The sequence below is a fragment of the Protomyctophum bolini genome (assembly GCF_963924005.1).
Source record: "Protomyctophum bolini genome assembly, chromosome: 2".
Classification (NCBI taxonomy): Eukaryota; Metazoa; Chordata; class Actinopteri; order Myctophiformes; family Myctophidae; genus Protomyctophum; species Protomyctophum bolini.
The window spans coordinates 27,165,146-27,177,694 of record NC_137863.1 but is presented as its reverse complement, the minus strand read 5'-3'; the positions used below and the strand labels follow the sequence as shown (position 1 = coordinate 27,177,694).

The 12,549-nt window shown below is 40.3% G+C and overlaps 1 protein-coding gene across 1 annotated transcript; it reads right to left on the bottom strand.

Moving 5' to 3' along the window:
• Positions 1 to 918: 918 nt before the first annotated feature.
• LOC308333559 (uncharacterized protein) lies at positions 919 to 10,933 on the bottom strand (the record flags this gene model as incomplete). Its single annotated transcript, XM_080790018.1, has 7 exons — positions 919 to 1,737; positions 3,368 to 3,487; positions 3,864 to 3,928; positions 6,208 to 6,233; positions 8,885 to 9,630; positions 10,096 to 10,266; positions 10,928 to 10,933. The coding sequence occupies 7 exons, from the start codon at positions 10,931 to 10,933 to the stop codon at positions 919 to 921; spliced, it is 1,953 nt and encodes a 650-aa protein (XP_080646144.1).
• Positions 10,934 to 12,549: the final 1,616 nt, after the last annotated feature.

The following is a 12,549-nucleotide window of genomic DNA, read 5'->3' as shown; positions in this document are numbered from 1 at the left end:
ACGATATAACTGCATTATCAGTATCGTTTTGCAATGCAAATAATCATTTGTTTCAATACTATGTTTTAGTGCATGCACTATTTAGCAATTTTAAGAAGAAAAAAGAAAAAGAGGGGGTTTAATTACTTAGTTTAATATAATGTCTATGTACTGTATTTTCAAGAGAATCACTGTGTTTACTTATTTATATCCAAATTCATACATTTTCCCTTAAAAAACGGCACTAACCACATTTAGATTAATTTCTCTGCTAAATAGTTACTGTATCGATTTCACATCATTGAATCGTATCGTATTGTATCGTATCGCCATAATGAACTAATATCGTCCATGTATCATATCATCAACCATGTATCGTGATATGTATCATATCGCTGTTATGCCTGTTAAAATATATCGTTACACCCCTAATATATATATATAATATATAATAGCCAACATTTTTCTAAATCAAATGTAATTCAGTTGATTATTTGGCTATATTGTATACAATGTTGAATATTATTCAACATTGTGCTCTGTGTAATCTTCTGATAAATGATCCTATAAAAATGTTCAAAAGCGAAAATAGACACTCTACAAGCTTTTTTGCTATTTCACATTAAGGGGTCTATTGTCTATTTATTTGAGGGTCCTTAGGAGAAGGAGTGTGTGCATGTGAACTTCTGACCTATGACATAAAGAAATAATCACCCGGCCATTCATGATATGCCCTTGGTTGGAAACGTATAATCTATATCTATTTCCTCTCTCCACATTCACAGCTGTCATTGTAAATATGTGTAATATTTTTTCTTCCCCTTCATTATAATTAATCCATTAAATTAAGTAATAATCAAAGATAAAGCTGTCTACAGATTAGGAGTTATACGATTGCACCAGAGAATAGTATAAAGACCCGGAGCAAAAGTGTACGTGTCACAAGTCTGCGTCACTGTGGCTGTTGGCCACCCGTTGCACTTTGACCCTGCAGCCTCTGCTCACAAAGTACCTCCTGAGGTACTTGCGGAACTTCTTGTCGCGCACGCCGTAGATGATGGGGCTGAGGAAGCGTGGCAGGATGTAGACGATCAGGTAGTTGGCGAAGCGGATCTCCAGGATTCTCCCGGGGAAGATGAGGCGCAGGACCACCTCCACGCTGGGAGAGATGTAGGAGAGCATGCACATGGCGAGCTGCGCGCCGTGCAGCAGGATGGTGTTCCGGGCCCGCTGCGCCGACGTCTTCTCCGTGGAGAGTGCGCGGGCGGCGAACAGGATCCTCAGGTACGTGTAGATCAGCGTGAGGAACACGAAGGAGAAGTAGATGGCGTCGAAGGCCTGCCTCTTGTACGCCAGGACGGGATCCTTGAACACGTTCTGGCGCAGGCAGAACACCGACTCGTGGAAGAAGCTGAGCGACTCGGTGGCCAGCGTCACAAACAGGTCGGTGATGTCCGGCGCCACGCAGATGAACCAGATCAGGCCGATGAGCGCGTAGGTGCGGCGCACCGTGCAGATCTGGCCGTGGCGCAGCGGGTTGCAGACGGCGATGTAGCGCTCGATGGCCATGCCGGCCAGGTTGACGGGCGTGTTCCTGGTGGTGAAGACGGCCACCAGGATGAAGAAGCAGCAGAAGGACACGTTGATCTTGTAGAAGATGTAGCTGAGGATGAAGAGTGTGATGGTGACCGTCAGCTGGATGGCGTCGTTGATCACCATGTGGATGAAGAGGATGTAGCGCGGGTCCTCGTAGAACGCCTGAGAGAGACAGTGAAAGACCCACACAGATGGGATGGAGAAGGTGGCGAAGGAATGTGGACAACCACAAATAAGTTTAGGGATAAGGGGTAAGGCACTGATGGCAATAGACATTAGACTGTCTGTTGTGCCAGCTACTGTATGAAGATGTTATGTATAATGATGCTCATGATGGCTGCTCTGCTCATTCAATTCAATAATAATAATAATAATACAGTATCTTATCTTATCAAGAGATTGAACAGAACATGATAACAGTTCCTATAGCAGAACAGGGATGGAAGAGGGATAGAGCAGAGTTACAGAGAGTACGTGTAACCACAGTCTCAAACTCACAATTATAGGGAGTAATAATGCATGCGTTCACATTGGCAGCTGCAAAGCTATACAGTCTACCACTATTTTTCAATGAAAGCGACATGAATATACAAAGCCAAAGTCTGCCATTAATTTGTAAGCGAAGGCCGACGTTTGTAGATGGTGCTACAAAATCTACAAGGCTACAATCCAAGTTGAGCCGGCTTCAAAGCCTAAAACCACCATTTCCACTCACCTTCTCTCTTCACACAGTTCTTGCTTGTGACGAGGGGCAAACGGAATCATTTCCATCTGCTAGTTCTGTGTTCTTTCTTTTTAACCCATTAAACCCAAGAAAGCATTTTAGATTTGAGCTTATTCATTATTCTATTTTTGAAATGAAAACTGCTGATTTATAAGGCATTTTTGTAGAATAGGCCTCAGATCTTATTCTTACCCCAGGCTTTATATGTCGTCTGCATGACGTCAATGAGCGCGCTGATCAACACTTCAACAGAGGCACAGTGACAGATATGCTTTGTATCTTTGTATATTTCATAGCTTCCAGTGTAGTAGCATAGAGTTAGAGCACAGTCCTGACTAAGGAGGGAGGTCAAAGGTCATTCCAACCAAATTTGTTAACCCTTTAAAGGGATAGTTCAGATTTTTTTAACTTAAGATGTATGAAATACTTTCCATTAATACAGTGGTATACAGTGGATGCCCACAGCCCTCCTATGAGACACAGACTGAGTAGAAAAAAATCGTGCCATTTTACCATGATTATTAGTGAGGACCTATTATATGAAGATAGGTTGAAAAGTAGTGAAGTGGTCCTTTAAGTAGTTCCGGTCATTTTGTGGGGAGCACAGGGGGCCACGCAGTAAAAGTAAATTAATCCACAAAACTAACGTAATTTTTATTGTTGACCTATTTCTAATATATTAGTGCAACTTTCGTTCATTTTTTACCCCTCTATCACATGGAACTATGTTTTTTGTGTGCATATCATTATGCCCAAAAAATAGTTCCATGTGATAGAGGGGTCAAAGTTGAAGTGAGTGCCATAATGAAAAACTTAGATCAACATAGTTTAGCTTCTATGGCTTAAATTCTCAACGTAAAAAATCACTTTATTTCCACATTCCACATTTAAAAAATCACTTTATTTCCACATTTGACATGTTTGCACATAAAAAAGGAAAATCGCACTCAGGACATGCAGCAGTGTACAATACAAAAACTATCACTAACTGTGAATATGCTGGCCTAAAATCTAAAGTAGGCATGTGTGAATGTGCACTCAGCATGCTTGCATGTGTGTATTGTTCACCTGGTGTTTAAAGAACGTGGCCACCACAGTCCCATTGATGTAACTGAGGATGAGCCAAACCAGAACCACGATCAGGTTCTTCACAAACGCTGTGGTGAAGGTGTCCCTGACCAACATGAACTGAGAGAGACAGAGAGAGAGAGAGAGAGAGAGAGAGAGAGAGAGAGAGAGACAGAGCTGAGAAAATGCCATAATACTGTAGATACAGTATAGCATTCCATTGTCGTCATCAGTTAGGCCTACATTGTTGATATATCCGCTACTGAATTTCTTAATTTAGTGCAAAGGCCTACTAAAAAACCTAACTAAAAAAGTCCTAACTGTTTAGACTTTAAAGCATTTACATCAATTAATAATTTTATCATTTGACAGATTAACACATGGACAATGATGTGCAAAGGCCAGGGTATATTATATCATGTTGTGATGAGGTTGCACTTTCTAATTATCACTCTACTGGTAATAAACAGTATACAGAGACTGTGCTTCATCAGACCTGATTAAATGTCATGTTGCCTCCTGGACCAAACGATGAGTTCATCCTCATCGTTTGGAACCCACCTGAAAGAGAGAGACAGATGGACAGAAAGAGAAAGAGAAAAGGTGAGGCAGGGTGGCACAAGAAAATATGAGTGACAATGTTAATATTACAAATTGTTGCTGTCGGCATAACCTTTTCACTCCATATTCTAACGTGTTGATTTTTTGTAAATTAATGTTCCATACTGCAGCGTCACACAAAAGTATCGAAAATAGCAGATCGGCAAGCTCGAAATATAGCGCGAAGCGACAAGGTTTGAGCTTGTCGATCTGCTCTCTTTGATCGATCTGCCATTTTTTTATTTGAATCCTGAAAAATATCAGTTTTGGACAAATGAGGTTTCCACCCGACAGAGACAATTAGCCTATAACAATCAATGAGCACAGAACAGAACATGTATTCTGCATTAAAAGTCAAATGTTAGAATCTACAGAGCTATACCGCAAAAATAATATAGCATAAATACAGTATATAAATAAACCTTAATCCAAAATTGCATCATATTTTAATAACACACTATTTTGAAACAAATTATTATAAATATATTAAGTTAACTGTAGCCTAAAAAGGAAAAGGAGAGCCCCTGCCCATAACAGCATATTCCTATGTATGATCAAACATCATGATCATCATCAACACAAATGTACGGTATTATCGGTATATAGAAAACATATTCCTACCTAATGTAGCCTACAGTATACTGAAATCTATTTCTACACATGTACAGTATCATAATAAGACATATTCCTCTTCCCACCTCCAGTATGTGAGTCCAGGTCACAGACTGAAGACAAACAAATGCTCTGTGAGGGTTTTTATACACTTGGAGACAGCGGCCTAATTGATTATGTGTCGTCATCATCAGTGGTGGAAAACATATTCACATTTTAAGTAAAAGTATCAATGCTACAATGTAGAAATACTCTGTTACAAGTTAAAGTTATCAAATGTATCAAACTTCTTTTGAAAATAGCATTATGGGACTGGGCTGCTGGCATATAGCGTCCAGGCACCTAGCCTGACCGCATGTGGCATATGTGGCCCGATCACGATGACTTTTTCTGCATGTCACTCCACATCTCTCTCCCCATTTCCTGTCACACTACTATACTGTAAATAAAGATATAGATAGCAAGCTCTTTGAGCTTGTAGATCAGCTATTTTCAAATGGCCGAAATGTATTTATAGGGTAATGTTTTGTAATAATAATCAAAATCTATTTTTTGCCATCTACGTACAGATTCGTACCCCCCTAGGGACGTTATCTACCGGCTACATATAAAGTGCATGTTTGTACCTAAAGCTTTATATTAAATATGCTAAATGCCTAAATTGTAAATTGTAATTGTAAATATGAAACAGTTTAGACGAAAATCTGCTTTTAACATTGGTCCGGTTGCTAGGCAACGCCTCCGTCACTGCCAGCACCAGGATATTTGCACACGGTCCCATAGACCTCTGTTCAAAGTAGGATTTTCAATGCCTCATACCTGTGAAACTATGTCCATGGTTTTTCTGATCCATCCAAGGTTCGGATGTCATTTGTGATTTTGGGGCTGGGAAGCGCAACTCCGGGCCGATAGGGGAGAATTTACATAATATTTAGCGGAATTTATTGTCAATGGCAAATCTTGAGACATGTGGGGACAAGATTTAGCGGACATTTGACCTGAATTCCCCTTTCACTGTCAATGGCAAATCTTGAGACGTGTGGGGACAAAAGCTGTATATAGGAGAGGCTAGCACCCCTCAAAAATACAGGATTCCGTGAGTGTGTACAACAACAAAATAAAATTGGGACAGAGGTTCTTCCTGAGCCTGCTGGGAGTGTACATAAGTTAAGGTCAGCCTACATAAGTGTGAATTTTCTTTAGACTTTCACTTCATCATTATAGAGGATTTTGGGGGACCCAGCACATGGTGAGTGGAGAGAGACACAGAGAAGAGGAACCTATAGAACTCTCATTGTCATCACAGTCCATTTTTAGCTGCATTTGATGATGGAAGGAAGGACTGAGGACCAATATTTCCAGACTCAGGTCTCCAGTTCTGAGTGTCCATATGCCTGTGCCTCCACCCCCCCCCCCCCCCCCTCTCTCTCTCTCATTAGAGACACAGCACTACCCCTCTCTCTGTTTCTGGCGCCCCCTACTGGTATAAATAAGTCACATACTCGTGCTTTTACACAGGTGCACAGGTACACAGGTACATACATGGACATTGCTGGTTGTAGGAGTGGTTGCACCACTCAAAAACACCTTTGTAAACAGTGTGACAAGAGTTTCAGTAGGTTAGGTACTCTGCAGGTACACTGGCGTCTCCACACTGGAAAAAAGACAAGAGGTTCACTGAGTCATGCCATCTGCAGAAACACCAGCGTATCCACACATGAGAAAAACCCTAACACTGTAAACAGTGTGACAAGAGTTTCAGTAGGTTAAGCCATCTGAAGGCACACCTGCGTCTCCACACTGGAGAAAAAACATACTACTGTAAACAGTGTGACAAGAGTTTCAGTAGGTCATCAAGACACACCTGCATCTCCACACTGGAGAAAAAACATAGTGCAGAGTTTAGCTCAGAATGGGTTATTCTGGTTGCCATTTTCCTGCCTACCAGTAGGCTAGTAGGCTATAGTAGTAGGCTGCTAGGCTACATTTCCAGCCTCACTGTGGAGACATATACCATTGTAGATATAAAAAAATAAAAAAAACACTGTATGGTTTGGGTGTCAGATGACAAAATAACATAAACTTGATACCCTAACTTGTCCATTCCACCGCGGGCCGTCAGAATTATGTTTCCATGGTCCGCAGTGCGTTTACTGTCGGGGATATCAAATAATTAAATACACGCTGTATGGTTTCTTTGATTTGGGTGTCAGCTGACAAAATAACATAACCTTCAGCAACATTCCCAATCACATGTATGCTCTACCTGTCCTCAACGAGCATGACAGTGTAATAAAAAGAATAATGGTCAGATCGCATACAGACAGATCTGTGTCGTACACCATAACACTGCTATTTATTTATTTACTGCGGAGAGAACATGTTTTACTGATCACTCGTCACTCTCGTGGTGTTTTTACCCCCTCTCCCTGGTTCCATGTCTTCTCGTCAAGTAAGATGTAAACATTGAGAACTGTTTTGACGCGAGGGGAGGCGGCTATCAGATCAGAACACCCGAACATTTTCTAACGGCGAATAATAATAATACCACCATCGGTCCAGAGCCATAGACATAGCATAGAGTAGAAGAGTTGTGACAAGTCAAAGATAGGAGAGATGGAAGATGGTGTACTGCAGTGACAGTGTGCATACCAGTGTCACAGACAAGCAAACTTATGAACTACAGACTGGCAAGTAGCCTAGCATTCTACTAGCCTACATGTAGGCAGGAAGATGGCACCCAAATAAGCCAAAATCCTACCGAACGTGTCACTACGCCCTCCCCCTATAGCTTTTAGCTCGCTAGCAGTGAAATTAAAACGGAAGTGGAAACGTTGAGTGCCGGATACAGTAGGCAGTATACAAGATCCGAGCACTAAGGAGCAAGCTACAGTAGCTCCTCAACAGCGGCAGTCAATTATAGTCATCCTTTTATAATTTCAGGATAGCTGGGCGCACCTCGATGTAACATGGGCTATTTTGTCCAAATTGTCCATGTTTAAAAAATAAAATATCAAAAAAGTGTATTAAGTAATGTTAAGTATGTAGCCTATGATGTGGACATGCACGATACATCATTATCAGACTTAGTTGTCCTTTCAATTTGTTGTTTATTTCCCAAATTAGTGGATATAGAGGTTTTGTAGCAATTTTGTAGCAATTGTAGAAGTATTAGACCTTACATTGTCGAATGTCCGCATGTCGAACTAACTAATGCTCCGTCAGATTAACATGTGGTCCCCCTTTCTCACAGAGAAACTCAATTCACACTTACTGTGCAGTGTGCACGCTTGAGATTATTACTTTTATTATTTGTAGTTTTCGAAATATTTAACTTTAAGCACTGCCAATGGCCATGGCCATTTGAAGGGTACAGTAGCAACAGCAAAGAACACAAGTCTATGCCTTTTACAATGCTTTTATAAACCAGATCAGGGAGCTAGATTGCTCATATGCTGATTTGCTTGTGCCAGGATTTTATCCCATGAGACAAGTGCTCTTCCCACTCAGACACATCACCAAGTTCGCACGGGTCTGCTCTCCGATTGAATCCAAAGATCTAAGCTATGTGATGTACAGTATACATTTTGAGTTAAGACGACCATTATCATACGTACTCAACTCAAAGTATATTTTGATGCTAAAACCTTTGTACATTACAAGCTCCAACACATGTGCTCCCAATCTGATCAACTGGAGGCAACGGTGTAGACACCCACACAACAACGCATAGACAGAGATATATCAACTCAAAGTGAATTTGTAATTTGTATACAACCATTTTAAGGCTTGAAGCGAGCCCATATTGTTTCTGAAGGAACAATATTTTCTAGTTAATTATATATCTGCTCATACTTAAAAATACTTAGTCATAAAGCTATGAATAGTATAGTAATAGTATTTAGGTACATACGTATCGAAAAACAACTCCAGACAATATAGTGCAAACCTTTATTGTTTCCTTATCTCATTGAGATCTCGTCAACAACACTCTTGTCATGTACAGTATTGTATTGTATGTCAGGTACTGCAATAGGGTAGGTACTACTACTACTGTACATCAATTGTGTCACTTATGCATTTCATTGGTTTCCCAATTGGTTTCCCCGCAAAAACCTTTAAGAAGTAGTGAAAATAACTAGCTGTTTTCACTAGTCAGGGTCCCAGAGAAATATCAAATTTCTCTTTTGGGTCTGGAGCTAAAACTCCTGCCCTACAGAATAAATTCCTTTTTCCCTTTCATGAAAAGTAACAGTTTTGGACATTTCCAGCGACAATTCATTCTATGGATTTGTCCTAAAATACCTTTTCAGGTAATTCCTAAATGTCTGGTCCCGTACACCATACAGAATAGGACTGATCAAACGTGGCAAGATCTGAATAATTATATATAAAACAAAAAGAGAGTTGACATATGATGCAGGGGATATAAAATATATGAATAACAGAGATCTGTTCAAGACAGGGAATAAGTATGTGAGCATAGACAACAGCAGCTGAAAGCCGTGGAGGAGTATCGTATTCCGGGCCTTCTTAAAATCTGTGCTAGCTGATTGAGCAGCAAACAGAATTCTGAAGTACGTGTAAAGGACAATGAGCCAAACTATAATTAGAAATACTATGCTCAACGCGTGCCACTTCTGTATGAGAACAGGGGTATGGAACACCAAATCTCTTTGACAGACGACTCTGGTATAGAAGAAGTGCAGAGGTTCTGTGGCCAGGAGTACAAACAGATCTGGAAAGATTGACAATGCACTCACGGCCCAGATCAAACCTATTAGAATGTATGTTCTCGTGACCGTGCACAGCTGTGCATGGTGGAGTGGTAAGCAAACAGCGATGTAACATTCTGCCGCCATCCCGGCTAAATTGAACGGAGTGTTCTGGGTGGTACAAATGGCAACCATGAGAAGGACACAACAGCCAGAGGTGTTGATGGTGTGGACGGCGTAGGTAAGGACAAACAGGGTGATGGACGTGGTCAGTTGGAGCATGTCATTGATCACCAGGTGGATGAACAGGATGTAACGAGGATTCACATTGAGTACCTGGAACAAAGGAAAAGCATGCAATATTATCAATATAACCAGTTCATTCATTATGAATATCCTATATTGTAGGCAATGTAGCCAAATGTAAGCCACTCATCTTTGTTGTGAACAAAAAAACTAAACAATCCAGCATTTTCCCCAAATGGCCTACATACTGTGTATTGCATTGATATTTACACCCCCCTAAAAAGTACTTGGGAAACCTTACAAATTCTACGGGTCATTAACATTACAATTGAGGAAGGAAGCTATAGGGGGCCATATAAAATATGCTTTGGACATGCCTGAAAAAGATGAAGCATGCACGGTCGCCCCATTAACATGGTTATGTTGCAGATTTTTCATCGATAGCGTTGTTTGCTAGCACTGTCATCAGTGTTGTGTAAATGTCCAGAACGCATTGCAGCATGATGCTTTGTGAGTTTATAGATCTGCTATTTTTCAGTAAATGTGCCTTCGCACCTGGTGTTTTCTGAAGGTGTGGATGAGAGTGCCATTGATGTAGTTGATGGTGATGCCCAGAGCCACAACAATCACATTCTTGGTCACAGCTGAGTTGAAGGAGTCCCGGTACACCCAGGTCATTGATACATTACTGCTACCCGCTGTCACATTCATGATGCAGATCTGTTTCTAAACACATGTAGAGTAAGTGTTAGTTCTATTATTAAACGACAGATGAATCATGACCAACAGAAACGTAAAGCACTGTATCATCGATGAGATAAATGTAGGCATAAATGTAATTGAATGCACTGACTCACTAAGGGGTATTTTGTGGTTAAAACTAAATGTTTTTAGTTAAAAAGTTTAAGTTCTATATTGTGATCAGAAGTGCTGACCCAAGAAATGAGCTGACAAAATTGGAACTGTTTTTTAAAGAGCTGCTGGACAGACATAATGTGGTGTTATACAGAATGCAATGATTACTTTTGATTTGAAGAAAAAAGAAATGATCCGGGCACTCACGGTTAAAATTAAGAGGATAGCCTTTATTAAATTAAAAAGACAACTTAAAAGTTGCCTTTTTCTCCTCCTCATTTTAGTGCCTGGATCGTTTCATTTTTTCTTCATGCCGTGATCCCGTTTGATGTGTGAGCACCTTTTTATCATTATCACTTTGTTCTCTCCCCTGGTGTGATAAAGACAGTACAATTGGTATACCGACCTTAACATGCATTTTTTGTTTACTAAAGAGCTGGAGAGACTCTGGTTACTAAACAAACACTCTATATAGCAATGATTAGTTACCATTAAAATATAGAGCTATTTAAATGTTAAATTCTCATTGTACCTTCATGGAGGCACAAGCTGCAAGAGCACACAAGGAGATCAAGCAGGAAAAATAAAGTTTGAGCGCTTTTGTTACAAAAAGTGCAGGTAAGGGGTTTGCTTCTATGTGGTTCTTTGATATTTACAAGCTTTTCCTACGAATGGTACAACCAAAAGGTCTCATTGGCTTATTTACAAGCTTTGCTACAAACTGTGAAACCAAGGGCTTTTTTCCCCCTATCTCTTAGCCAAGGGGTCTGTAGCGGGTGTGTCAGTTCTTAGAGACTCACGTAAGAAGTAGCCTAGTACTGTAACAGAGATGTTACTGTAACAGAGAAGTAGCCTAGTACTGTAACAGAGATGTTACTGTAACAGAGAAGTAGCCTAGTACTGTAACAGAGATGCACAAATGGTGTAGGAGATAATCAAGTCAATTGCATTAAATAACAGAAGCACGTTTGCTTCTGTGGATGATTATACCATTCTGTTATGCTCTGTTGCTATAGAAGACAAGGTTCTGTTGAATTTAACACTCAACAGAAAATGAAACAGAGGGCTAAAGCTGCTGTTGTTCAGAAAAACTGTTTTAATATCAGACACTAAACCATTGCTATGTTTGTTGACATTAAGAGACTAGAACCATTATGGATGAAGTCCATCATGCTTAAAAAGTCTAAACTTGACCTTAAAGGGAATGCAGAAGTTGCAGAAAACACCTCACAAAAATACTTTTGTTCAGTGCAATGCCACATTCCAAACAAAATGGTTAACAATACATAATAATAATCATCAGGCAGTAATGCTGTCTGCCATTATCCAGGTCAAAAGCAATGCACGTTACAACACAACTCTACACTTCAATCATTTGAATGCAAACAGGTATATCCTTACCTCAGCTAAAGCACAGTCTGACTCGAGTTTGAAATGTATGGGGTGATTTTATATAGAGTATGATAATGATATGATATGATGCATAGAATTCAGAGAGAGAGAGAGAGAGAGAGAGAGAGAGAGAGAGAGAGAGCCATTCCACAATTCCCACAGGATAATAATTGTGACATGTTCCTAATCCTACTATATTTGACTAAATATAAGTCCTATAATGACTCCAAATAACTGTACAAAACACTGACAGAACTGGTCAAAGATTGGTCAAGATATGCCATTTCCACCTGAAAGATGACCTATCCCAACCTTTTCTGGATCAGGGTCCATAACTTGAAAATCTTGAACGTGTTCATGGCCCATTGGCTTACCACTTTTGCATAATGTTATTATATTGTATTCCTGGCTTTCATCGTGTCCGTGTTAAGACGGCCTTAAGACATAGCCGTCTTAGTGGCACACACTATCCTGAAGTAAGAGTAGTACTATGCCCTACAGTAGTACACTATCCTGAAGTAAGAGTAGTACTATGCCCTACAGTAGTACACTTTGCCCTATAGAGTAGTACTATGCCCTACAGTAGTACACTTTGCCCTATAGAGTAGTACTATGCCCTACAGTAGTACACTTTGCCCTATAGAGTAGTACTATGCCCTACAGTATAGTACACTTTGCCCTATAGAGTAGTACTATGCCCTACAGTAGTACACTTTGCCCTATAGAGTAGTACTGTGCCCTACAGTAGTACACTTTGCCCTA